General features: G+C 47.4%; 7 protein-coding genes across 7 annotated transcripts; 4 read left to right on the top strand and 3 right to left on the bottom strand.

Moving 5' to 3' along the window:
* Positions 1-155: 155 nt before the first annotated feature.
* On the bottom strand, positions 156-1046 carry N7481_011305 (uncharacterized protein; the record flags this gene model as incomplete). Its single annotated transcript, XM_057270524.1, has 1 exon — positions 156-1046. One exon carries the CDS (start codon positions 1044-1046, stop codon positions 156-158), a length of 891 nt encoding a protein of 296 aa, XP_057117698.1.
* Positions 1047-5028: 3982 nt separating this feature from the next.
* On the bottom strand, positions 5029-6706 carry gprM (the record flags this gene model as incomplete). The annotated part of the gene is made up of 4 exons (XM_057270523.1): positions 5029-6087; positions 6131-6259; positions 6315-6469; positions 6556-6706. The coding sequence occupies 4 exons, from the start codon at positions 6704-6706 to the stop codon at positions 5029-5031; spliced, it is 1494 nt and encodes a 497-aa protein (XP_057117697.1).
* A 5220-nt stretch (positions 6707-11926) lies between these two features.
* Positions 11927-13114, bottom strand: N7481_011303 (uncharacterized protein; the record flags this gene model as incomplete). Its single annotated transcript, XM_057270522.1, has 1 exon — positions 11927-13114. The coding sequence occupies one exon, from the start codon at positions 13112-13114 to the stop codon at positions 11927-11929; it is 1188 nt and encodes a 395-aa protein (XP_057117696.1).
* Positions 13115-16672: 3558 nt separating this feature from the next.
* On the top strand, positions 16673-17374 carry N7481_011302 (endoglucanase-1; the record flags this gene model as incomplete). The annotated part of the gene is made up of 2 exons (XM_057270521.1): positions 16673-17088; positions 17146-17374. The coding sequence occupies 2 exons, from the start codon at positions 16673-16675 to the stop codon at positions 17372-17374; spliced, it is 645 nt and encodes a 214-aa protein (XP_057117695.1).
* Positions 17375-18498: 1124 nt separating this feature from the next.
* N7481_011301 (FAD-binding domain containing protein) lies at positions 18499-18861 on the top strand (the record flags this gene model as incomplete). Its single annotated transcript, XM_057270520.1, has 1 exon — positions 18499-18861. One exon carries the CDS (start codon positions 18499-18501, stop codon positions 18859-18861), a length of 363 nt encoding a protein of 120 aa, XP_057117694.1.
* A 1017-nt stretch (positions 18862-19878) lies between these two features.
* N7481_011300 (glycoside hydrolase family 43 protein) lies at positions 19879-21250 on the top strand (the record flags this gene model as incomplete). Its single annotated transcript, XM_057270519.1, has 4 exons — positions 19879-20054; positions 20115-20274; positions 20347-21061; positions 21138-21250. 4 exons carry the CDS (start codon positions 19879-19881, stop codon positions 21248-21250), a joined length of 1164 nt encoding a protein of 387 aa, XP_057117693.1.
* A 1164-nt stretch (positions 21251-22414) lies between these two features.
* On the top strand, positions 22415-23395 carry N7481_011299 (glycoside hydrolase family 43 protein; the record flags this gene model as incomplete). The annotated part of the gene is made up of 1 exon (XM_057270518.1): positions 22415-23395. One exon carries the CDS (start codon positions 22415-22417, stop codon positions 23393-23395), a length of 981 nt encoding a protein of 326 aa, XP_057117692.1.
* Between the last annotated feature and the right edge of the window lie 48 nt (positions 23396-23443).

Below are 23443 nucleotides of genomic sequence, written 5' to 3'. Positions count from 1 at the left end.
GATAGTATATTGTCGGAAACCAACCTACGAACTTCGGCTTCTTTTGATTCAGAATCCTAAGAAATATTCTTCCAGTGCCGATTACCGCACACCTGGGCATAAAAGAAAAATGACATTTGCTCATCACCCGATTGGACTCAGATTATGCCTTTAATTCAGTAACATCGGTCATGCAAAGGGTATAGATCTCTCATAGTATCACTGCATCCCAAAGTGATATCAAAATATAGGTCACGCAAGAAAACAATAGGGCACTGGTCCACGCCACGATACGCGCGCGCATGCGTGGAATTAGTATCTGGCCACCACTCCAAAGGTTGGCAACTCCACGAAGAATCCACCACCTTAATATTCTTGCCCTCAAATGCCCTATACTCTTCTAGATGATCACGATCACCCTCTACTTCTACAAACTCGAGACTAGCAAGCATCGAAGCGGTTTCCCCATCAAGAACCAAGCAAACCATATTCCGCGCCGGGGGCCATGGAAAACCATCAGAGAATGAGTGAAGAGTCCGAAGTTGAGATCTAAACTCTTCTCTGATCCGATCATCTGAGGTACCGGAGAGAATCTGTTCATCTTGAATCACGTCTAGCTTGAAGCGACGGGCTACTTCATCCATGTAGACCTTTTTATTAGATCGTAAGTGTCGTTCGACGGTCCTGACGAGGTTTTTCATTGCCCGTGGGATATTCTCGAGGGTTTCGGGAGAATAGTCGGTGACGAAAACCCAGAAACCCCAGGTATAGTCATAGCCTAGGTATTCTTGTTGTTCAGTGTAGAGTTTCTCGTAAAATTGTACTTGTTCGAGCAGACGGCGCGCTGTGTTATCGAATGGTCCGGTGTACTCTGGGGTTTCTGCGGCTGACTCGGAGAGCGCATCCAGCTCGTCTAGGTGTCGGAAGGGCAAATCTGATATAGCACCTTGTCCAAATGATCGCGGAGAAAAGTTGCGATACTTTGGCACGGGGTGAGTTTCGAGAGTTGGATCTGTTGGGGTTGTTGGGCGGAGGCGGCTGCCATTGGGCCGTCCTCGGGTAGACATTTTGATGGTGCGGAGATGACGGGCGAAGGATCAGAAAGGAGATGAAGCGTTTTACATAGTTTTGTTCTCGTCACCTGACGCTAATAGCCGAGTCTTTTGGTATTCGCGACTGAGGGTAATTACAGTGAGACCAGTAGGCCTTTTTCTTTCATCAACACAAGAGCAGGTTGGTAGTTTGGAAGCGTGACTTGAATTATCTTATGTTAGTTGTGCACCATAAAACCGAATGATACTTTCGTGGAAAGTGAGAAAGGTCAAATTCAAGTCTATGGACGAAAAGCAATATTCCATGATTGTAGGATTTACTGCCCAGGTGAGGTACTAGTATGATCGAATCTAGTTATATCCTAGCTAAGAGCTTGACAAGTACTGTGAGCTTTATGATTCCCAGTAGTTAAAAGAAGCCGAAAACTCCTAATTTGGGAGCCAAAATTCTGCTGCTTTTAAAATTTAGATTTATATATTGCCATGAAAATATGTTCAAACAGAGCGTGCGGACGTCTGGCGATGGTGTTGAGTGGAGAAACAAATCATCTCTGATGTGTACCAAGCAGTGCTGTAACACTTCAGGTTAATAGCGATACAAAAAACTCTCCCCCCCTCGCGTAGAGAAATAGATAAAAAGAATATGCAAAACCTTCGAAGATTACGAGATGAGACTCCAAAACGGAACAGCAGGCCGGACACTGAGCTCTTCAGTCCTTGAACTTGAATGTGCATGTATGTATAGGTGGAAACGAAAGAGGCCTTCAGTACTATCAAGCTAATATGTTACTATTATTTCTTGCCTTAAGAATCCAATTCACAAACTTGAATTCAATTTAATTGACCCCGCTCTGCAATTTTCCTCAAAGCTACGCCCTAAGAGTAATCAATCATGTGCTCTTAGGGAAATTCCTCTGGTATAAGTATTGAAGAGAGAAATGACACCCGATTGAATCAAGCCATCTCTCCGCCAGACCACAGCAAACCAAAAGACCAAATTCTTGAAGCCATGTCATCAGCTTCTATCCGTCCGATGAGCCTTTGTCTCTCTTTACCTCTCACAAGTTAGTAGCCAGATCAATCTTAGCCCGCAAGTATCTGCCAAACATGACTCAACGCCCATTCCTAACAATCCCGAAACGCACATGGTAAACAACCCCGGATTCTAGGCCGCTCGCCTGCATCATTCCCCAAACAGTCGGCATGATCTCCCCCGCCGAACCCCGCGAACTATAACCAAGGCTAGCACGCTGCAGCACCGACAACCCCACAACAGCAACCACACAGCCGCAGAATTACGATGCAATACACAACAGAACAGAAGATGGAATAGAATACATAGAATACTAGTACATAAAAAGAAAAGGTGAAAGTAAAATATCCATCCAACATACGACGTCAATCGTAGATCATCCAAAAAGGGCATGTATTGCAAAAACGCTCAGACCATTCAACCTAAAAAGAATTGGGTTTAGGTTACTCCTAGTGGCCACGTTTGATAGATTGAAAATCACATGGGAGCCTCGGTTTACGGCACCGCACCCGGAAAAGTAAAAATTCAAAGTCAAAGTCAAAGTCGAAGTTAATAAACAAGTTAACTTTCCTCCCGCATAGTTAGTTCGTCTTCTAGATCATCCTAACCCACGCCAGCCTTGCCCTTCTACAGTACCGCGCATGCAGTATGATGCCAATGCAAGCCATAATGTAGAAAACGCCAGGAGGCTCGCCTCGCCCTGCGACGCCTCAATATCTCCACGGTCGGAACTCGCCTGTCCAAATAAATTAATATTCAAATTATATTGCGTAAGCAGCTACCGATTCCCCGTAGGATAGAACACGGAACCGACAGGCACTGGAGGCTGGCGATGGTGATCCAAGCCAAACTAGACTAAGCTAGGCAAAGGAAGGAAGGTTCTTCGAAATCCCTCATTCCAGTACCACTCCAGTGGGAGGTCTACATACTGTACATAGAGCCTTGTGATCGGCGACCGAGGTGGCCATGGCCATGGCCAACGAACGACTTCAAGGCAGGGTAGAAAAGAAATCGTCCAACGTATCCCGTATACGCGAATATAGTGATTGGTGGCAAGAAAGTAGGTTTTCCCCCGTTACTCAATCGATGGGGTATATGGGGTAACGGTACTACGGATAGTGGCACGATTTCATTTGAAGAGTCCCCGCTTCGGCTTGTGATCGGGTTCTGTACCTGGGGTTGGGCTGGGGTTGTGGGATGGCCCCATTCCAACTCTGTTCTATTCCCCGTGGGGTCAATGTAAGGGGCTTGAATTTGATGTGATCTACGGAGTATCCATGGATATTCAGATGGAATTGACTGGTTCGGTTCGGTTGTTGGAACCAGCTCATGGATGAGCCGAGCTGTATTGTGATGCGGGGAAGTATACCTACTAGCACTCAGTAAATGATGGTAGTTAGGATTGGTGATAGGAAAAAAAAAAATTAATTGCTTACTGTCTGTAAGGGAATTTGGCAAATTCATTTCTAATCAAATCAAATCAAGCCCTAGTTAAATCCTCGACATACTCGTAGCTCACCACAACCTATCGCCACAATTAACTCCTGCATTTCTATACTCTTCTCTGCAAGACACCCAATCCCAACCCTCTAGCTATAAGCCGCAGCTAATAGTAACACTCCCCCTTCAATATAATCTAAGAAACTCCATCCAAGGCCCTGCCAGCCACGCACCCACGTAACTAAAACCCACACTAGCACTCTTACGCGTCGCTAGCCTGACACCCGTTGAAGAGGTGGAGTCTTGCTATGGCTAGCAGGCCAGTAGTACAATACTAGTCCCGCTCCCCTCCAATCCCGATCCGATCTAACGGTTAGTCCACCAATACTAATGCAGGGTACTATTCCGCGCACGAGACGAAACGAGACGAAACGAGAGGAGAACGAGGCTGGCAATGCTGACGCAGGAACGGCCTTTTTACCCCGTTCGGCATCCACAATGCCCATACCTAATCTAGACACGCCAAAGCCAAGACAAGACATCTCTGGGGACTGTTTCAGTGTTGTCTAGATGGGCCCTTTTTTGCTTTCACATACTGGGAGTACATTTGTCTAAGTCTAACTGAAGTGGGGGAATTCTTTGGTGTTTAGGATGGGTGGGGTGAGTGGAGGGGGTCAGTTTGGAGCCGGTGGTCCTGACTCCTGACTCTTGCTTGACTCCTGACTGCCCCGGCCTTAATCGGTGTAATCGCCAAGTTAACTTAGCCTTCGGGTGTGGGATGGGGATTGGGGTTTACTCAGCCTCCGCGATTGCGTTACAATGGGCCTTGGTGTGCACGCGATAAGGGGTAGGTTAATTTTTTACCCTACCCTACCCTTTGTCCGGTACGTAGTATCTGTTCGCGTTTATTCTCTTCGTTTTTTTTACAAGCTTGCCTAGCTGTATTCTATCTGATCCGTGCGGCGGGTCAAGATGCCGTGTTCGTTGCGTTTGAGATCGTCGTGGACGGTCCGGTCGGTTGGGACAGGCTACGAAGCAGGGACCATTTGGGCTCAGCTGGATTTTGGGTTGAAATTCTCTTTTCTTGAGTTGAGTGATGGACTCGGGAGGGGAGAAAGATGTTTCGTTTCAGGACTGTGATTCATTTATACAAGAAAGTATACAGAAACAGAAAAGTTGAAGTAAAGTCCAAAGATACATACACATTATCCCAATCGTAAATCCATATACATAGACAAGTCACACCAATACCAGTGCCACACTCACAGTCACAGTCAGTCACAGTCGTACGCCGCCCGTTACCATTTCTTTTCCGTAACTCCGAGACAAGAACAGGGGGGGTTGGGCTAGGGTAGTCTGGATGACACGCCAAGTTCGCCTCCTCTTCCGCGCGCCCCTAGACCCTTTTTTCGTAAGATTTTCGAATGAAAATTTCAAAGCCCCCAAAAATGTACGTAGTGAAAAAGAAAAGAGAAAATAAATAGAAGATAAATAAAAACTCCCGACATATGGGAAACCCAACGGCTATCGTGCATAACCCCTCGCAAACGTAGTCGAGGGATCCCAATCACGACCCCCGGCAGACTCACTAGGTGGCCGGGGTCCACTGAAACTCATAGACGGACGCACATACCGCGCCTCCTGCCCGAAATGCACATTCCGGTCATGGTCCTGGTCCTGATCCCCGTCGTGACGGTCGAATGCCGGACTCGTGACGGAGCTCCGGGTGTGGCCGTGGCCGTGGCCATAACCCATCATATGTGCGGGGCTGGGCGATCGCATATTATACGACTGATACGAATTATCAGGACCCTTGACAGAGGTAGTTGTAAGCATTTCAAAGCCCTTTGAATCGTAACGATCTGCGTCTGCAGAAACGAAGTCATTTCGTCGGGTGAAACCTCGGCGGCAGAGATCGAGCCAGCCCGAGAACATAGTTGGGCGAACGTAGAGGATGAAGTTCCAGAATCCGACAAGCGAGAGGAGATAAACGACTGCGAGGAGGGTTGCTTCGTTGGGGCCGAGGGAGGAGGCGTAATTGATGCATTTGTTCTTATTGCCGCCTGTTTCCATTAGACACATTAGCCATGGAAGGGCTTTTTTCATATTTGCCGGTGTAGGTTCGACCTCGCGGTCCAGATCGAGGAAGACGACTGCGAAGAAGATCACGTTTCCGATAATGATTAGGACGAGCGCGACGCCACGCCATTGGAGTTGAACGACCCGCTTGACGCGGCGGTAGGCCTGGCGGGCTGTTTGTGTGCGGACGCTGGATGTGTATGACGGGATGCCGGAGCTGTTGTCGGTAGTAGAGGCGGATTTGTCGAAGAGCGAGCGCAGGTAGATGTGCATGCAGTAGGCCATTGTCGCGAGCTGTAGAATGAGAGCCGCGGCGGAGAAGGCGATTAATGGGAACCAGTAGTCCTGCTGGCCGTGCTTGATATTAATATGGCAGATTTCGCCGAAGCGGAAGGAGACGCCTGTGACTATCATCATGACTGTGAGTCCGATGGCGGGGATGCCGAAGCCGCAGAGGAAGGCCCCCCCACATGAATTTTGGGCCGAGTACGAATTCCCAGCATACTTGGAGGTGGAAGGCGATTGTTCGGATGAAACTCCACATTACGACTAGCCAGCCGCCGAAGAGAAGGAATGCGCCTGAAAAGGCGCAGGATAGGTCGGTGTACATGTCATTGGGGGTGATTTCGTTGTAACATTGCTTGGGTTTGGCGCCGAGGGGAATAATGAAAGCGATCTGTGGTGGTTAGCGGGGAGTTTTTCCGGGAGAACAGTCGTCAGGCCTAGCCTACCTCCATGCAGCAAATACCCAGTGTAAAGCAGATACTCAGATAGTGGCGGTTTGTCCATTTGACGGGAAGGACGGCGTAAGAGACGAGAAGGAAGACGCAGAGAGGTAGAATAGCGACACTGATCCAGCTGGCGACATCTACCCTTTTCGCAGTATCTAGTGATGGGGTCAGCAAAGGGTTCGCGACGAGGCGAAAGCATGCGAGGAGATGCGATGGAGAGGAGAGGAGAGGAGAGACTGACTATCGGCATATCGCCAGTCGGCGAGCGGGCAAGGCAAGCAGCAGGTGACATTTTGGAGGGTTTCGCAGTATCGACCGTCGGTGAATCCACCGGTGGAAGGGAATAGAGACTCCTGTAGGAAAGGAGTGGGACAGAGACCATTCAGCGACATGGTTGAAGTAATGAGGGCAAGCCCGGCATGGATGGTAGCGCCCGCGCGACGACCTCACGCGGTGGCAGGTGGCAGGTGCAGGTGCAGGTGGCAGACGAGGGTTGAAAAGAGAAGTGGGTAAACTGGGGTATACATCAGGAGTTATAGTCCTAGTCCCCTTGAGAAGACTACTCGTAGAACAATGGCAATGGCAGTGGCAGTGGATCTCGGCCCACGCGAACGCAGCTAGTGGGGCAGGCCACGGTCCTCGAGAAGTCAATTCTGATGGACTTGGCCCTTAGCGGGGATTTCTTTCTGTGCTGGGCTAAGCGTATTGTATCGTACCAGAGATGTTACCGTGTGAGTCTGGAAGCGAACTCCCCAGGGGGGGGGTGGAAAGTGGATGATCTGAGCCTTGTCGGTAGTGTTTGATCAGAGAGAGCAACGATCAGCAGTTGGTCAGGATCATTAGCCGTAGTTGGCTTCCTCCGTGTTGTTCCATGGTTGAGGCCAGTTTGTGGAGGTGGTAGTTAAGGTACTCCTACTCTATTCTGGTCTACTCGTACTCACCCTACAGACTGTGCTTATTCTTCAGGACTGCTTATGCAGGTACTGAACGTATTGAACGTATTGAATGTATACCACTACCACTCCCACCAGTGGCGGAAATGTCTTTGATCTTGTGCCATTCCATTTTTGATTGATTTTTCATTTTTGATTTCTGCTTTGTCGAGGGTATACTAGCCTATCTCAGACTAGTGCGATCCAGACCCAAAAGACCCTCAACCCGCGGAGATTTAATTTACTCGGTTAGCCCCTCCCCTCCCCATGCTAATACCACTGCATTAACTACTACTCCTCTATCAACCTTGGTATACTCGGGCTTCCATTGCCACACCCGTTGGCTGTTCCTGTTCCTGTTCCAGTTCCTGTCCTGTCCCTGTCCTGCCAGTGTCACCTGGACCCCTGTTCACCGTACCTGTACCACCTATACTAGCGCATTTCAATGTGATCCAACCCGCGCCGCCTCGGCGAACCCGATCCCAACATCCAACATTCCCTTCAATTCGCCATTCCCTGCACCAACAGTGCATCACTGCCCCAGCATCCCAACCCGGATCCTAGCTCTCCCGCAGTACACTGGCCACACCTTCAATCCTGCGCGACGATCTTCGCGCCAATCTACCCAATCACCACCCACGATCCATCTCCAGCTGTGATCGTCCCCGGCATTCGTTCTGCCCCCAACCAATCACACTCCCCGCGGACCTTTTCTGACATTTGACATGTCTCTCCTTCAATAGGATAAGATCAATCATCTCATCTCATGTCATCTCAGCCCGGGCCAGACTCACTCATCACCCACCGATCGCGGGGGGGTTCTGATTGCATACTCCCCTGACTCGTGGCTTTCTTTCCAGCTTCCCCTCACCTGACTGACCAATTCTCGTGCTTACACAGTCAGCCTCGCGATAAGCGTTAGCCCATCGGGACTTTCATCTCATGACTCAATCATCTTCCTTGCTTTTTTTATACCTTTTACTTTCATCGTCAGATCCAATCCGAACCTCGGAAGCAGAGTCACCATATTTCACGACGTCAAGATAACGAGGGGAAATTACCATCACGCCTGGTGCTTCTCCAATAGTTCGATCCATTTAAATCTGACATGCGGCACGTAGCTCTCGTTCGTCGGATTTTAAATGCGAACCCGTGAGAAAATGTGCCTCCATCACAGAATATCTTGATCTCTTGGGATCCCGATTTAATATTACTGAGCGAAGGCTTTCTGTTGGGTATGGCAGTCTCTCCCGCCGGAGCCGAAGAAGGGACCCCCAAATATCCCTTAGCATGGCATTCTCTACTGTTATGTACTAGTATTCTACTTGAACAAGGACTATTCAATGTGCAGTCAATACCACACTAGATATATCAGTGGCTCTACTACTAGTAAGGGTAGCCACTAATATTAACTCTCTCGAATCAAACCCCTAGCAGAATCATTCTAAAAATAACCTACATAGAGTTTGAAGCCTTTGAGAGGCACCAGGCACCATTTCAACTTACCACAGCAATAATACTCTGCCCTCATAGCTTCTGTCTCACCCTCCACCAAACATTTTAAGTCTCATACTGTGAATTTTACAAACGCACTGGCAGGATTATACTACACTCTTGTTTGCCAGAATGGCGGAGTTATCATGTGACTACGCCTTCTATATATACCGCATCTTCATGGCTATTCTTCTTTCTTTTACCACTAATTTTATGCCATCCCCATCCTCTCCGTATCTATATACATAAAACTCACGTAAAATGCTTTTATATTTCCCCAAAGCCGCAGTTTATCAACACCTCTGCATACAGCTATTTGGACCATTCCATTCCCGAGCGCCCACGTTGGCCGCGGGAGAAGGTTATTGACCACTGTACATCTGGGTTGTGAGTTGGATCTCTCTTACCAGCTCCTCCTTGCTTCTAAGGTTATATCCCTGGTCAATATATAACTATATCTGGCCGAACAGCTAATCTGCCTGCGTGTTTCGAGGCCGATGAGATGGGGTTAGACAAGACATTCATTGCAAAGGCTATACTATCATGGTGCCGCGGCAGGTTCTGCAGATGTGGACGGTGGTCTGGAAGGACTGGCAGTGCCCACAGTGGCGAGCATCTACATGAGAACAGCCAGGGATCCGAGCCGGCGTTGTCCAAGGATCTAAGCCGAATGGCGTCATCTCAAACAAAGGCCCTGGGCCAGGTACCGCTTTGGGTGCGTTTGCACGTGGATGTAAACAAAGTAATATGATCTCTTTGATGCTTTTGAGATAAAAGCTTCCCTCTGAAACTTCTCTTAATCCTTACTTCTCTCATCTTCACCTTCCTTGATCTCTTTCTCTTCATCGTCGAATCGTTATCTTTTCACCATGTCTGATGCTGCTGTTGGCACTGCTGCCGCTCCGATTACCGTTGCAGGTCCCTCTGGGCGCACTAGTGGTGCTGCTCGTCGAGGAGGTCGTCGTGACAAAGGTAAAAGTCGAGCTGGGGCTGGAGGCGGAGGTGACGGTGATGGTGAGGGTGAAGGTAATGGTTCTCGTCCTCTTCGTGATCGACTCGCCCGTCCTTCCTTTGCGTTCTGCGTGAAATGCGTGGCTGAAACAGCCCTTCGCCCTCCTGTCGATACTGTTCCTATGATCGAGTGTGACTGGGATTGTACGAACTCGGTTTCCTGTGCTTTATGCAAGGATAATGGCAAGACTTGCTTCCAGGTAAGATACACTTTCGATTTGTGTTCGATTCGATGCTGATTTTGTCTAGATGCCTCGCGGAATTCACGGCGATTCGTACCAACTTCAGTTAATCTTCAACTGGGCACGCGAAGTCAAGACTCACCCCGAGTCCTTTGAAGAGAATTACGAAGAAAATGAACGCCTAATATCTTCATGGCGCAGTTCCCGCCCCTTATATTATTAATGAAAGAAGTCGATTGCTACCGATCTCGGGGCTTGGTTTGCGGCAGCCGATCTCGAAGTTACTCCGAATACCAAGAGATAGTAGACAGGTCATTCTATGCACAATCCGCCAGCCGTCTGCTGATTTATTCCTGCAGTTCGATAGACTGCCCCTCCTCGCAGGGGGTGGCAAGACTGTTTATTTTGGGCAGGCGATGCGTCCGGATCAACTCTACTGGAGACCATGGAAAGAAATGGATGTTGTCAATATCTTGCCGATGAAAACCCCGCTGAGTATATGCTGGATGCTATTGGACTGCGCCTGGCTCCTACACAGATATTGACTGGCCCGAGGTCTGGAGACAGTTACCCGAAAGAACTTGAACTGCTGTGAAGGCTCGGTTACCATGATATATAGACCAAGATTAAGAGCCCAACCCGCTACAAGGAAGGGGTTGCAGGGTTGGCTCAAGTTGGGTTCCACTGCCACTTTTAGGTATGTTCCGCCTTGCGTTCGATATCTCTCTTAATACCCACATTTTGCTGTCATGCGCATTGCTTTTAGTTAAAAATAGGCTAATCACGGCTCTTCTTATCTTTAGACTATTCATGTCCATTCGCGGTGTGGCGTGTCCCTGGCCCTCCGCATAAGCATAAGCCTCTGTCGCTACGCTGGGTCTTCCGGGGAAAGGACATCTTCTCTTCTTGCGGATGAGTGTTTTCCACAGACCCAGGCATTTTCCAGCGCTTCCGAGATTCATGAAATCGCCCACTCCCCCCGCAAACGCAGACTGCAATTCAGGCAAAAGCTGACGCCAAGTCCCTCCCTTGGTCCAGCTTACGTCCTCTCACCCAGCCTCACCTCTCGCATCACAAGCTCCGCCCACAGGCCGAGAATTCCCGGTTTTCTCTCTGATCAATTGGCAGATAGACCGACAGAAGAGTCTTTGGAAGTGAAGGTGACGGGCATTGGCTGCAAGGGTGCTCTCTCTGGCACATATATTACGTCCTCTGGCTATCTCAAGGACGCTGTTGCCTTGGTGGGTGACCAAACGTTTGACCGCCAGCTTCGTCAATCTTTCGAGAAGAAATGCAGTTCAAGTGGGCTTAAAAACTTTGGTTGGCCTCCCACCAGCCTACCCTTTTGCTTTCCATCCACCGTGGACCATCACAACAGTGCACTGAGAAGGTTCCAACATGGGCATGAATTCGGCATCGACCTCGTTTTAAAGGATTCGTAGCCGGCATGATTCGAGCCATATTACCCTCCGCCATTGCCACCACTATGATCGTATGGCCAAGTTCATCGTAATTTAATTTTCCTCTTGTGTAAATAGCCTGAATGATATTAATTTGCTATGTTGAGAGAAGCGAACTATGTACGTTAACCTCTAGTCAACCTACACGCATGTGGGTCCACAGTGATTGTAAGGCAGCAAAAGTTGATTGCCTCAGGCGACGATTTTAGGGCGCCTTCCTATGAGCTATCCTTCTTCCATTCACCACCAATTTCATGCCATCTTCATTTCCTCTATCTCCATTCGTCGCGTCAAATGCACAACTCTTCTTACGTTTTTCCACCAGCACATCATAAGTCTTCTTCTATGTTTAGCAATATCTGACACCACATTGCATATTTCTCGCTGCTAGGCCTTAGAAAGCAGGAACTTCTTCTCCCGTCTTAGCCTTTTGATATCTAATATCTCCTTCGGCCATGATTCATATTTGAGACTGGATGTTCAATTATCCGGGCTCATACTATCCTCTAGATCATTTGTAAAGGTACATCGATTCAATTATTCCTTATCGGATGAAAAACTCGTAAACTTTCCGGCGCAATATTGTGGCTTTCCGTCCTAAGGGGAAATTTATCTGGCATTTCTGGCTCGACAGATGCAAATGCTTTGTTCGACTCTCTTTGTGCCGCATCCCAAAGTTCTTTCATCGAAAGGTCACTTTGCCAGCGGCGGGCAACGTAGAAGTTATCCACGAGTTGCTTGAGGCAAACAGGCAAGTATCCTTGATAATCGTCCGTGGTATCATTCTCAGGATCGTAGTCCGGATCGACTGCCCAGATCCACATACCGTCGACATGACCATGAGAAATAAAAAGTGAGGTCGCAGATTCATGATCCAGGTACAAGAAAACGTTCGGAAGAAGTCCATCGGAAAGGTTGCCTCGGTTTCGTCGGTTTCTGAATTCCTGGCGCAACTTATCGACAATATCAGGAAATCGATAAGCACTACTCATCTGAGATGGCCAGGATTGCTTCTCCATCTTGTAATGGCGATAGATCTCAATACCCGAACCGATGCGTCTCAGGGATTTTTCCACTGCCCTTTTTTGCTCTCCCTCATAAACATCATATTTGGGATCAGCGACAAACTGCGGGCTCTCGAAAATCGCGTATCCCCATGTTTTCGAACCATCCTCTTGCCAAAGTCGCTGAAGCCAAGGCTTTCCCTTTGCAAACACTCTGGCCAGATCTTGCTGCAAGTCTTGCTCTGTCTCTGCCTTCCTTCTACGGATTCTCTCGGCCTCTGCATTCTCGATGGCTTTGCATTCGTTCTCTTCATAAAGAGGTTCTCGAAAGAGATCAAGACGGTCACAGACCTCGGTTGAGTAGTCTTCTTTGATGTCTTCCAACAAATCAAGGGCATTCATCAAGGCATCGTTGATGTGACATCTCATACCGTCAAGCCAGTATCGGGCCATGAGAATGTTCATTTCATTTTCGCTCAGCGCCGCGGGAAATTCGGCACCGCGTTTAAGCAGTTCCTTCTTTGTAAGAGTAGTAACTGATGCAATTGCTTCATCTTGAACCGACCGAGGAGGTAGATCGAGAAGTCGAATCCGATCGTCGACACTGACTGTGGAAGGGTCTTTCAAGTTCTCGTGCCTTTGGAATAACTCCAGAAGATCATCGGCATCGTCGAGTCCTTTTTGAACTCGGCGAAAGGCTTGGAAAAGGTGTTCCATGTTTCTTTGTTTTTTGATGGAGGGATATTGTAAAAGGGAAAGTAATAAGCAAGTTGAAGTAGGGAGATCAACTTGAATTAAATTGCAGGGGGCCGCCCCCACTGCGCCCGAGGGTAGCCCTAAGGCCACCACAAAAAGGTTCACCACTGTCGCAATTGTCCTCCCAATTCTACTTAGCCCAAACTCCTGGTCATCGTCATCCGCCGCATGTTTATGAGCTTACCCACAGGAAGTCAGCAAGTAGTGAGAGGGAGAATCTGTTTTTTCAGTCATTTTTATTATGGAAGAAACTTGGATTTTAATTCTTGGGTTTGTTTTGTTTCATTGAACATGGCCTGGGGGCCATCGTTCCTTAAAGGGGCGATTCTTATTCATCACATAATTGTTTGCCCGTTACTGCCGATATATGATACCCCATAGCATATATCTCGGCTGAAGCTGTTTTGAATAAACTTGAACCATCTTCTCCTCTATTCCCTTAATGTCTAGTAGATCCTTACAGTCATGGTTCATATCAGAGACTGGGTGTTCAAATATCTGGACTCATACTATTCCCTGTTAGTATTTCTCTTTGAGTTAGATGTACCTTACCTAGCAGCTTTCAAATCACTTCCCTTGGGAGATCTTATACCGGTCCGCTGGTAAAGTAGACAGCCTTTGAAATAGTTACCAGGAGACACCCTTGCAGGTGAAAAGTGCACCAAACTTCTTCAGACAACTGGGGATCAGGTACGGTTTCCATCGTATTCAAATACATCCAGATACAGAGGATTTTACCCTACTCTAGGTCCGCAATCCTAGACGACAACGAGAGAAAAGCCCGATAGAAGCAGTTCAAAGCACACTTAAAGTGGAACTCTCGGCTCTTTAGCGTAATTTGGTCAATAAGTACATCCGCGCCGGGTGGACATTTATTGAAATCCGAGATTGTCAAGGGGATTCCCACTCGGCGTAACAACTTCATTGCATGAGGAAGTACGAAAACTGTAGTAACAAATAGTTGAAGTTTGTGCAATAGACTAGATACAACTAGATGACCAAACACGTGCCTCAAACGACTCAGGCAGCCAATGCTTCAAACACCTCTAAACTCTCTCCCCTCATTGTGACGAACACATAGTTGCTGCTTGGTTGCCTTACTGGAAACCACCTGTACCAAGGTCCTGCTTCCCCCCCTCCCACTTCCTGCTTCCAATATTTCGTCGAACCACTACTACATATTTCCCGGTGTTCGTATCTTGGCCTCCTTGTACCCGAGCATTCTCACAATTCACCGCTAATGCAACACGTACAAAGTGTGATCCTTCATTGGCTGTCATTGAGGAGATACAGATTACGATGAATCAGTTCTTCCTCAGACATGATGCGTTCTGCACTACCATGGCCACGATTGAAACGCTCACGCGAGTCCAGTTGGGAGGCCCCTGCGTGTTGGCTGGCATTCTGGAATTCTAAAATCGCTTTGAATTCCGACCATCTGGTAGTGGTCAAGTAGAGCCTCTCGCTGGTCTTCCGGACATGTAGCTTGATAATAGAATTTCACTTTGAGCAAGATGTCTGTCGTATTTGTTCTGTTGGTTCATCTTTGTACTGGTCATAGGTGAGGTCTGCAACTCGTCCTCTCCAACTCAAGTACTCATGGAAGCAAAACAAGTCTGAAGAAACAGAGGCGATCTCCTGAGCTTCCCGGCGATTCTTCGAATCAAAGTTGTGAAAGACGTACATGGATTGAACGCGAAGGCTTAAAGTAGGGTAGCACTCATAACAACCATAGCTTGGAAAATATATACATTTGAGGAAAGAATTGTTCGAAAGATATTTCTCAAAGCACATCGATTTTATGATTGAAAGATTTTCGAGAGACGAGAGCTCGATTCCATATTCGGGTCCATATTTGAATCAGCGTATTGCAAGATAAACATGGTCAATTCCAAGATAGTAGCAATCAGGGTATGAGAATTTCTTCTCCTACCCCTTCTCTTCACTGTGTTTTTGGATTGGTACGTACTTCCCTAACACGAGTCATTAGGAATATAGAAGGCCCTAAGTAAGTATAACTATAACTTCTATAATTCTAATATCCTATTCTTTAGTAGAACCTTATTCTACTACTAACTAATAAAGACTCTATCCTTATTAAGCTTAGCTAGCTACTTAAAAATATCTAGGCTTATATCTATATTAGTCTTCTTATAGTTATTACATCTATTAATAACTTATATATCTACTCTTTTTCCTTTATAAAGTAGCTATAGGCTAGCTTAGTAGAGAAGATTCTTATTTAGGTTTATAGATATTATAGCTATATTAAATATTATGTAGGAGACAGTATAGACTAAATCAAAGTTCTTACTCTAGATACTATAGATACTAAGCCTAATATTATACTAAGTTAGATTATCTTTCTATAGCCCTTTCTTACTAATGTCTAGAGTATTGTTTTATCTGACTAGTAAGTATATTTAATTTAATTAATAGACAGATACAGATATATTCAAAATTAGCTTCTATATTTTATATAGCAAAACTATCTCAACCCCTTACGCCAAGGCTATGGTTAAACTACCTAGTCCCGATTAAGCTAGCCTATAGATTACCCCTGTGCATCATGACAAGATTAATACGCGAGTTTCCTGTACTTATGCTACAGCCTCGTTTTAGACTAGGTAGTTTCACCATAGCCTTGGCGTGAGGGGTTGAGATAGTTTTGCTATAAAACATGGAAGCCAATTTCGAATGGCCCTGTAACAGTTTCCCAATTCCACAGTCTTTCAAAGTAAGCCCTTTGGCCCTAAGTGGGAATCCTACGCTATATTGTGGCCGAAATTGGTAGGCTGATTGTGGATTAATATCATTATCTCCGCTCTATTACCTAGAGTTCGTTAGGCATTTCACATCTAAATCCATTGAACGCTAGGTCTAGGTAATGTAACCTCGTACGTGCTCCGCTACTCTTTTCCCTTTCCTAGAATACCGGTGAGTGATTTTGATCTCCATTGCCTGATTTCCGCCAATTTGTTAACCTTGAAAGCCTCTGCTCTTCGGTCGGTTGACCAGTCGGCTGGGTATGTTCATGGTAATCTTCGTCTGCTTTCAAAATGTACTCATTTATTGGCAAATCAGACTTTTGTTTGAGTTAAGAAACGCAGACTACAGCAATATGAATAGGATGGCACCCTACATCATGTGTTCTATCCTACCAACTATCCAGCTCTCATCGTACTGCCTTATTTATGAGATCAGGCAGAAAGAGTTTAATGTCCGACATTTATCCGCTGCAACTACATCTCTCTCGTTAGTGGTTTCAAAGGCCCTAATGTCAAATGATAACCTAACCTTTGTCGATCTATAATTTGGTCCCTTTCAACTGATGATCTATTCCGCATATAGAAAGGAATAAATCGCGTGTTCAGAAAGGAAATGTCGGGCCCTATGGTTGATGCTGTTGCCACTATAAAGTTAGCAGTATTTTCTCCTTATGGTTGTAAACATTCATTACAGCCTTGACAGAACTATAGACTTCCAAAAACATTACAATCTATTTTTTTGGCGCTCAAAATGAAGACCGTTGAGTTTTTCATTGCATTTGCTACGGCTGCATTTGCTCAAGAGCAGACGCTTTGCGATCAGTATGGGTACTATTCCAGCGGCAGCTACGATGTCAACAACAACCTCTGGGGAGAGGATAATGGCACTGGATCTCAGTGCACCTACATCAATTCAATCTCGGACTCGGGCGTCTCCTGGTATACCACCTGGAACTGGTCCGGTGGCGAGGGTCAGGTGAAGAGCTATGCCAACTCAGGTTATATTGGCCAGATGCAGATGTACGTTAGTGACATCAAGAGCATTCCCACCTCCGTTGAATGGAGCTATGATACCACCGACATCAACGCCGATGTCTCGTATGACCTTTTCACCGCGGCGGATATTAATCACGACACCTCTAGCGGTGACTATGAGCTCATGATTTGGTATGTTTGGCTGTACCGACTCCTTGTTATTTGTTACTAATCGAGCTCAACGCTTAGGCTGGGCAAGTACGGGACCATTCAGCCTATCGGTACTCAGATAGCGACGGCTACTATTGGCAATGAGACGTGGGAGCTATGGTATGGCGTCAATGGCGCACAGCAAACCTATAGCTTCGTTGCCTCTAATCCGATCACATCTTGGTCTGGGGATATTCAGGATTTTTTTACCTACCTGACTCAAAATGAGGATTACCCATCCAGTAGCCAATATCTCATCAGTACGTGATTCTCTTGGACAAATGCATCAAAATTTGGAACATACTAATAGGAAATACTCGACTCAGCTATGCAATTCGGCACTGAGCCATTCACGGGCGGGGAGGCTACAATGACTGTTTCGAACTGGTCTGCGAGTGTTGAATGAATTCAATTGTGGCTGATTTTTTAGGGCTGGGTGGGCGGCCGCGTGGAGTGATACATGTGACTTAAGTCACTTCCCCTAGATATGGCATATATGGGAAGAGAAAGTGGGGCCCGTGTGAAGCGTTAGACCTACAGTAGGCTGCGGCAGCATTGCGATATTTTGCCAAACGGAAATTGCGCTGCAAGGATACATATGTCAACGACCCTGCTAGATTTTAGTATGTCCAAGCATAAATTCGATTGCACCAGCTACCCAGCCATTCCTGGGGTAGCTTCAGATTCCGCCAGAGGTGAAGTTTCTCGCAACTGAAACATTCGTAATACTGCGGGAGCTCGAGAGAGAGCCTTATGAGAAGCTCTGAGGTCTGACTGTTGATATTGTCGTAAGTGCGCTTGGATAGACCATTACTGAGCGATCTCTGCTTGTTGGGCATAAGGAGAGATAGGAGGCCATGACTGCAAAGTGTCCAGGCAGAGGCGATCAACAGGCGATAGCAAATCAACAATCATCAAAAAGAGCTCGATTGGAAGATCTGTCACTTTCATATTTTGTTGGTTGTCGGACAGGGGCAGGCATTGGCACATCTTGGATTCGGGGAGAATGATTGTCCATGGTGGTGGTGGCAATTGAGAAAGAGAATAAGAGATGACCAGGGTGACCAGGGTAACCAGGGTGGTTAGGAGACTTGCTGCGGGCCACATTACAGGTAGGTTGCCTGGTACCTGAGGAAAGTGCGGATGACGACAATGGATACCTCATTTGGGTGACTTCCCGATATAGACTGGTTGGATGTGGAATATTGGTTTAAAGCAAACGCAACCACGTGCTGTCCCAAGCCCATTGTTTCCACCTCGCACAACTACACCTCCAAGACCCATGCATCGTCGACTCAGATCGCCACCTTCGGCAATCCATCCATTCTCATCTGTCTCGGAGATCTGGCATATGGCTCCACCATCGGACGCGTGGACGACACATCGACAAAAATGGCCCGAAGTCGTTGTCTACCCGGAGAATACCGAGCAACTCAGCATGCGATGCAGCTTTATTCGAATCGATACGAGCTACAAGGAGATGAAGAATTCACCATCATGAGCGGTGGGCATGAAGATTTTGGCGGCGCTCAATACCGCAGCATCGCCATGCACCTCCAGAAGGTTGGCTCAACCAAGTTCAGCAGTTCGAAGCACAGCAGCAGTGCAATGGACCCTGCCGGCTGGGTGATTCTCAAAGTTCTAGGAGGCGCTGAAGCTGGTGATGTTTACAACGCGCTTGAGAGGATGGGGTGGGCATTTCTCGGCCCTTGCGTTGCGTCGATAGGGCTGGATGGCTTCTTCTCCAGGGAGTAATTGCATCCCAATGCCCTGTTTCCAAGATAAGAACTAATACTTCCCAGTGCATCACACAGCATCGCGAAATACGTCTGAGATACCGGGAACTTCCAGCGGCTGGTCAAAATCAAGGTCAAGTACGACCATAATTGCTTGTTGAATCGAGGCAGAGTTCCTGATGCCGCGAAATTTATGGCTTGGAGCTTGCGAATATTTCTATGTGTTTGATATCTTGAAGGCACCTTTCGGACCAAAGAAAGCGAGAGTATTGGCTATACTTAAGCCCATATATTGCTGGATGATGATCTCATACGGCGTTTCTTGGATTGATCTTGTCTTGTAACTCCACACAGGCGCACTTGTCGGAGCCTCGTGGTTGTCGGACATTTCCTGACTGATTCTTCTCGGAGAAAGAATAACAATTGATCAATACTGTATTGGCAATCCAGTGGCTTGATAATCGGTCGAGGCTCCAAGCCGATAAGTTCGGGGGAGCAGGGTTCAGATGCTATTCTTGCCATTATGCAGTTTTGGACCGAACAACTCATGTCTCTTGGTTCAGCCAAAGAATGAGGTCGGCAGCTATCCAGGGTATGGCAAATCGCCGAAGATGAGATTGGTGAGCATAATTTCCTCGAACCTTGCAAATGCGCACCCTGTGAGAACGGTGATCCATTACTTACGATGGCCATAGCACACGGCGCGGCCAGGAACCGTCGATTCAAATGCGCACGGTCTGCTCCAAACCTCTGAATCGGTCCCGGAGTTTTTACATTCGACAGGCTATGTAACCCTGTCCCACTTTCGTTTTTCGGTATAGAATCCTTCGGGGAAGAGCTCCAAGTGTGGCCAGTTTTTCTTCGCAGTGCGGGGATTCAGTCCAGACCCCACATCCTGTTTAGGTTATGCTGCGGTAGATCCGTAAGCTCAGTCCAGCTTGGATCATGGAACAATGCTCTATAAAAGAGTTCGCTGATCGCAAATTTTGGAGGAGAAGGTTAAAGTTTTTGAATTTCACCTTTGACAGTTCCCACCATGCGGCTGCTGAAGCAATGGCTGTTTCCCCTGTTCGTCTGCTTGGCGAACGGCCAATCTTTTGATCCCAATAATGTGAAATCGCCAAATCAATTCGATCCGGCACATGTTGGCACCAATAAATCATCGGGTACGACGTACTCAAATCCTATCATGACGACCAATGCTGGAGACCCGTGAGTGAATTTGGTATTATGAACCAATATACCGTGGCAGTTGCTGATTGTCATGCCTAGGTTCATGGTACATCATGATGGCTGGTATCTGTTCACATATTCAACAAACGACAACATCACTCTCAAGCGCTCTCGCTCCTTGACTGACAACTGGGACACGGCGGAAACGAAACTTCTATTCAAGCCTGATCCTGAAAGTGGCGATCCATGGAGCACCGACGTAAGTCCAAGCAAGGTCCAACCGATCTGCATCTTCTCATTTCCTGAAAATCCGATCTAATATGACTTTTAGCTTTGGGCTCCAGAGATTCATCAGATTGATGACCACTGGTACATTATTTTCAGCGCGACTCCGGATGCAGACTCACCTCATCCACTTCAAGACGCCATGTGTCCATTCGAATGTCCCGCTGTCAACCACCGAATGTTTATCTTAGAAAGTGACGGATCAGACCCGTGGGCCTCCAAATATTCCATGAAAGGAATGCTGAATACCTTTGACCAATTCGCTATCGATGGAACCTACTTCCGATACGATAAGCAGCTTTACCACATCTACAGCTGCTGGGAAGATACTTACAGTGCCTGGCCTGCGAACCTGTGCATTACTCACTTGAGCAGCCCTTGGAACGTCTCCTCAAGCCTCACACAAAGACGCATGATTTCAGTCCCCGATGAGCCCTGGGAACAAGTCCCCTACGGACGAGCTGGCCGACTTGCAACCAATGAAGGCCCCCAGCAACTCACAAACCCAAAGACTGGACAGAACTTCGTCGTCTATTCAGCCGCTCGAGTCAATACTCCATTCTACTGTCTTGGCATGTTGGAGCTAGTGGGTGATGACCCTATGGAATATCAAAATTGGAAAAAGCATCGCGATGGCTGTGTCTTCCATCAGAACCCTGATGCCGAAGTATATGGTACAGGTCACGCAAGCTACACAACTAGCCCGGATGGCACTGAGAGCTATGTGGTCTACCATGCACAGACAACGGATGATCCTACACGTGAGTGTTTCTATCGTCTATGAAATTAGCATCAGCCGATTCTGATCAAAGCGAAAATTGCTAACTTATTCACTAGCTGATCTCTACCGTACCGTGCGCACGCAGAAGTTCACTTGGAATGAGGATGGAACGCCGAATTTCCCGAAAGCTCTGAATGGACCTTTCCCGGTACCCAAGGGCCAGAAGTAACTGCAAAATGTAGCAGTGAAATACCAGCTCATTGGCCCCCAGGTGATGGAACACTAGTTCTAATTCTGATTCCTGCTCGGGGCTATATGATTTTATTCATGGAAAATGGCCCCTTGGCCCCATTACTAGAACATTTCTATAGTGGTAAATGGGGAGACAGCCCCCGGGGGACCCAACCTACAACATATGTAGTACATATAAAGTCCCGCCGTCTATTCTACTTTCAAAGAGTTTAAATTCACTGCCACGGGTGCTCCTTTCCTACTAGTATTCTTCAAATCCCCACTGTTTGCCAAAAGGAATCGACATCATGAAGCTCCTCAGCCTGCTTTTCCTTGTCACCGTAACTGTCGCTTCCCCCAGAAGTTACTAGTAATAGTTGCCTGAGCGGTATGCCATCTATCAAGCCCCTGGCCTTGCTACTCCAAACTAATACCCTATTCACAGTCGATGACGAATGCGCCGGTGTGGACGATGGAAATTGTTGCTACAACACGTGTCGGTATTACTATGATCAAAACGGCACGGGCAGCTACAGGTGCAGACCTCACACCTGAGCAAGATGGAACTAGAACTTAAATTCGCAAGCGCATCGAGGACCTCTTGCCGCTGTGCGGGTGTAGCGAACCGCATGTTTAATGTCTATGCATCTAGTTACCGCGTGTATGCGGACACCTTTTTCTTTCTCCCCTATGGTTGATACTACCAGTGGTATTATTATGATTGCATGCTACTTCTTGTTGTCATATTGATCTTCGTCGTATCTGGACACGTCGCAATGGGGACGATTACCAGCTTCCGGGTGCCGTACTTTTAGATTAATGTGTCTTTGGTCTGTGAAATATTTTCAAGAAAGGGATAATAAATATGTTCCAAGTAGTCAATTAAAATATGCTCATTTTATTTGGCGTGATAGGATCCCCATTCCACCAAATAAACACCGGGTAGTAGTCTTGGCCGTGGGGTTAATCTATTTAGCCAAGCGGAGGTACAGCCGCGTTGGCTTCATTTTAGCCGGTACGGATAAAGCAGTCCGGCGGGATGGCTGCTTGAATGGCATTAAATACCACGCCAATGGTTCCTCTGAGATAAATCCTCGGCTTTTGGTCAAAATAATCACGAATAGGTGTATTTTGTCTCCCTACTCCACGAAAAGAACCCAAAATGGCACCCAACCCACTTATTACCCACCTCTACACTGCCGATCCATCGGCCCACACCTTCAACAACAGACTATACGTTTACCCCTCTCACGACCGCGAAACTGACATTGCCTTCAACGACAATGGCGACCAATACGATATGACCGACTACCATGTCTTCTCTATGGACTCTATTGACGGCCCTGTGACGGATCATGGGGTTGCTCTCACCGCTAAGGATGTGCCCTGGGTATCCAAGCAAATGTGGGCGCCGGACGCTGCCGCCAAAAACGGGAAATACTATCTCTTCTTCCCGGCCAGGGATAAGGAAGGTATTTTCAGAATCGGAGTTGCGGTGGCAGACACGCCAGAGGGACCCTTCGTTCCCGAGGAAGACTTTATTCCGGGGAGTTACAGTATTGACCCAGCCTCATTTGTCGACGAGGACGGGCAGGCGTATCTGTATTTTGGTGGGATATGGGGCGGCCAGCTTCAATGCTGGACTGAATCCGAGAATGGCCTTGTCTTTGATGCTTCGAAGACCGGTCCACATGAACCATCCGGGGAGGGCGTTGTGGCTTTATCGCCGCGTGTTGCTCAGTTGAGCGATGATATGCTCACTTTTGTCGAACCGCCTCGCGATTTGCAGATACTTGCGCCGGAGACTGGGAAGCCCATTCTGGCTGATGATCACGAGAGGAGGTTCTTCGAGGCGGCTTGGATGCATCGTTATGGTGGAAAGTACTATTTCTCGTACTCGACCGGAGACTCGCATTATTTGGTCTATGCGACGGGTGATTCGCCGTTTGGTCCTTTCACGTACCAAGGTCGGATTCTGGAGCCTGTGCTTGGATGGACGACGCATCATTCAATTGTTGAGTTCCGTGGGAAATGGTATTTGTTCTATCACGATTGCGAGTTATCCAAGGGTGTTGATCATCTGCGTTCTGTGAAAGTTCGCGAAATTGTTTATGACGAGGAAGGGAAAATCAGCTTGGCTTGAGTGTACCGATTAGCTGGGCTGGCTTATTGCGATGCACAAGTCGGAGGT

This window comes from Penicillium waksmanii (assembly GCF_028829765.1).
Source record: "Penicillium waksmanii strain IBT 27052 chromosome Unknown utg000009l:1.0-4314994.0:1.0-4318279.0, whole genome shotgun sequence".
Lineage (NCBI taxonomy): Eukaryota > Fungi > Ascomycota > Eurotiomycetes > Eurotiales > Aspergillaceae > Penicillium > Penicillium waksmanii.
Note: the sequence above shows the minus strand (reverse complement) of the source record. Positions and strands in the feature narration are given on the sequence as shown.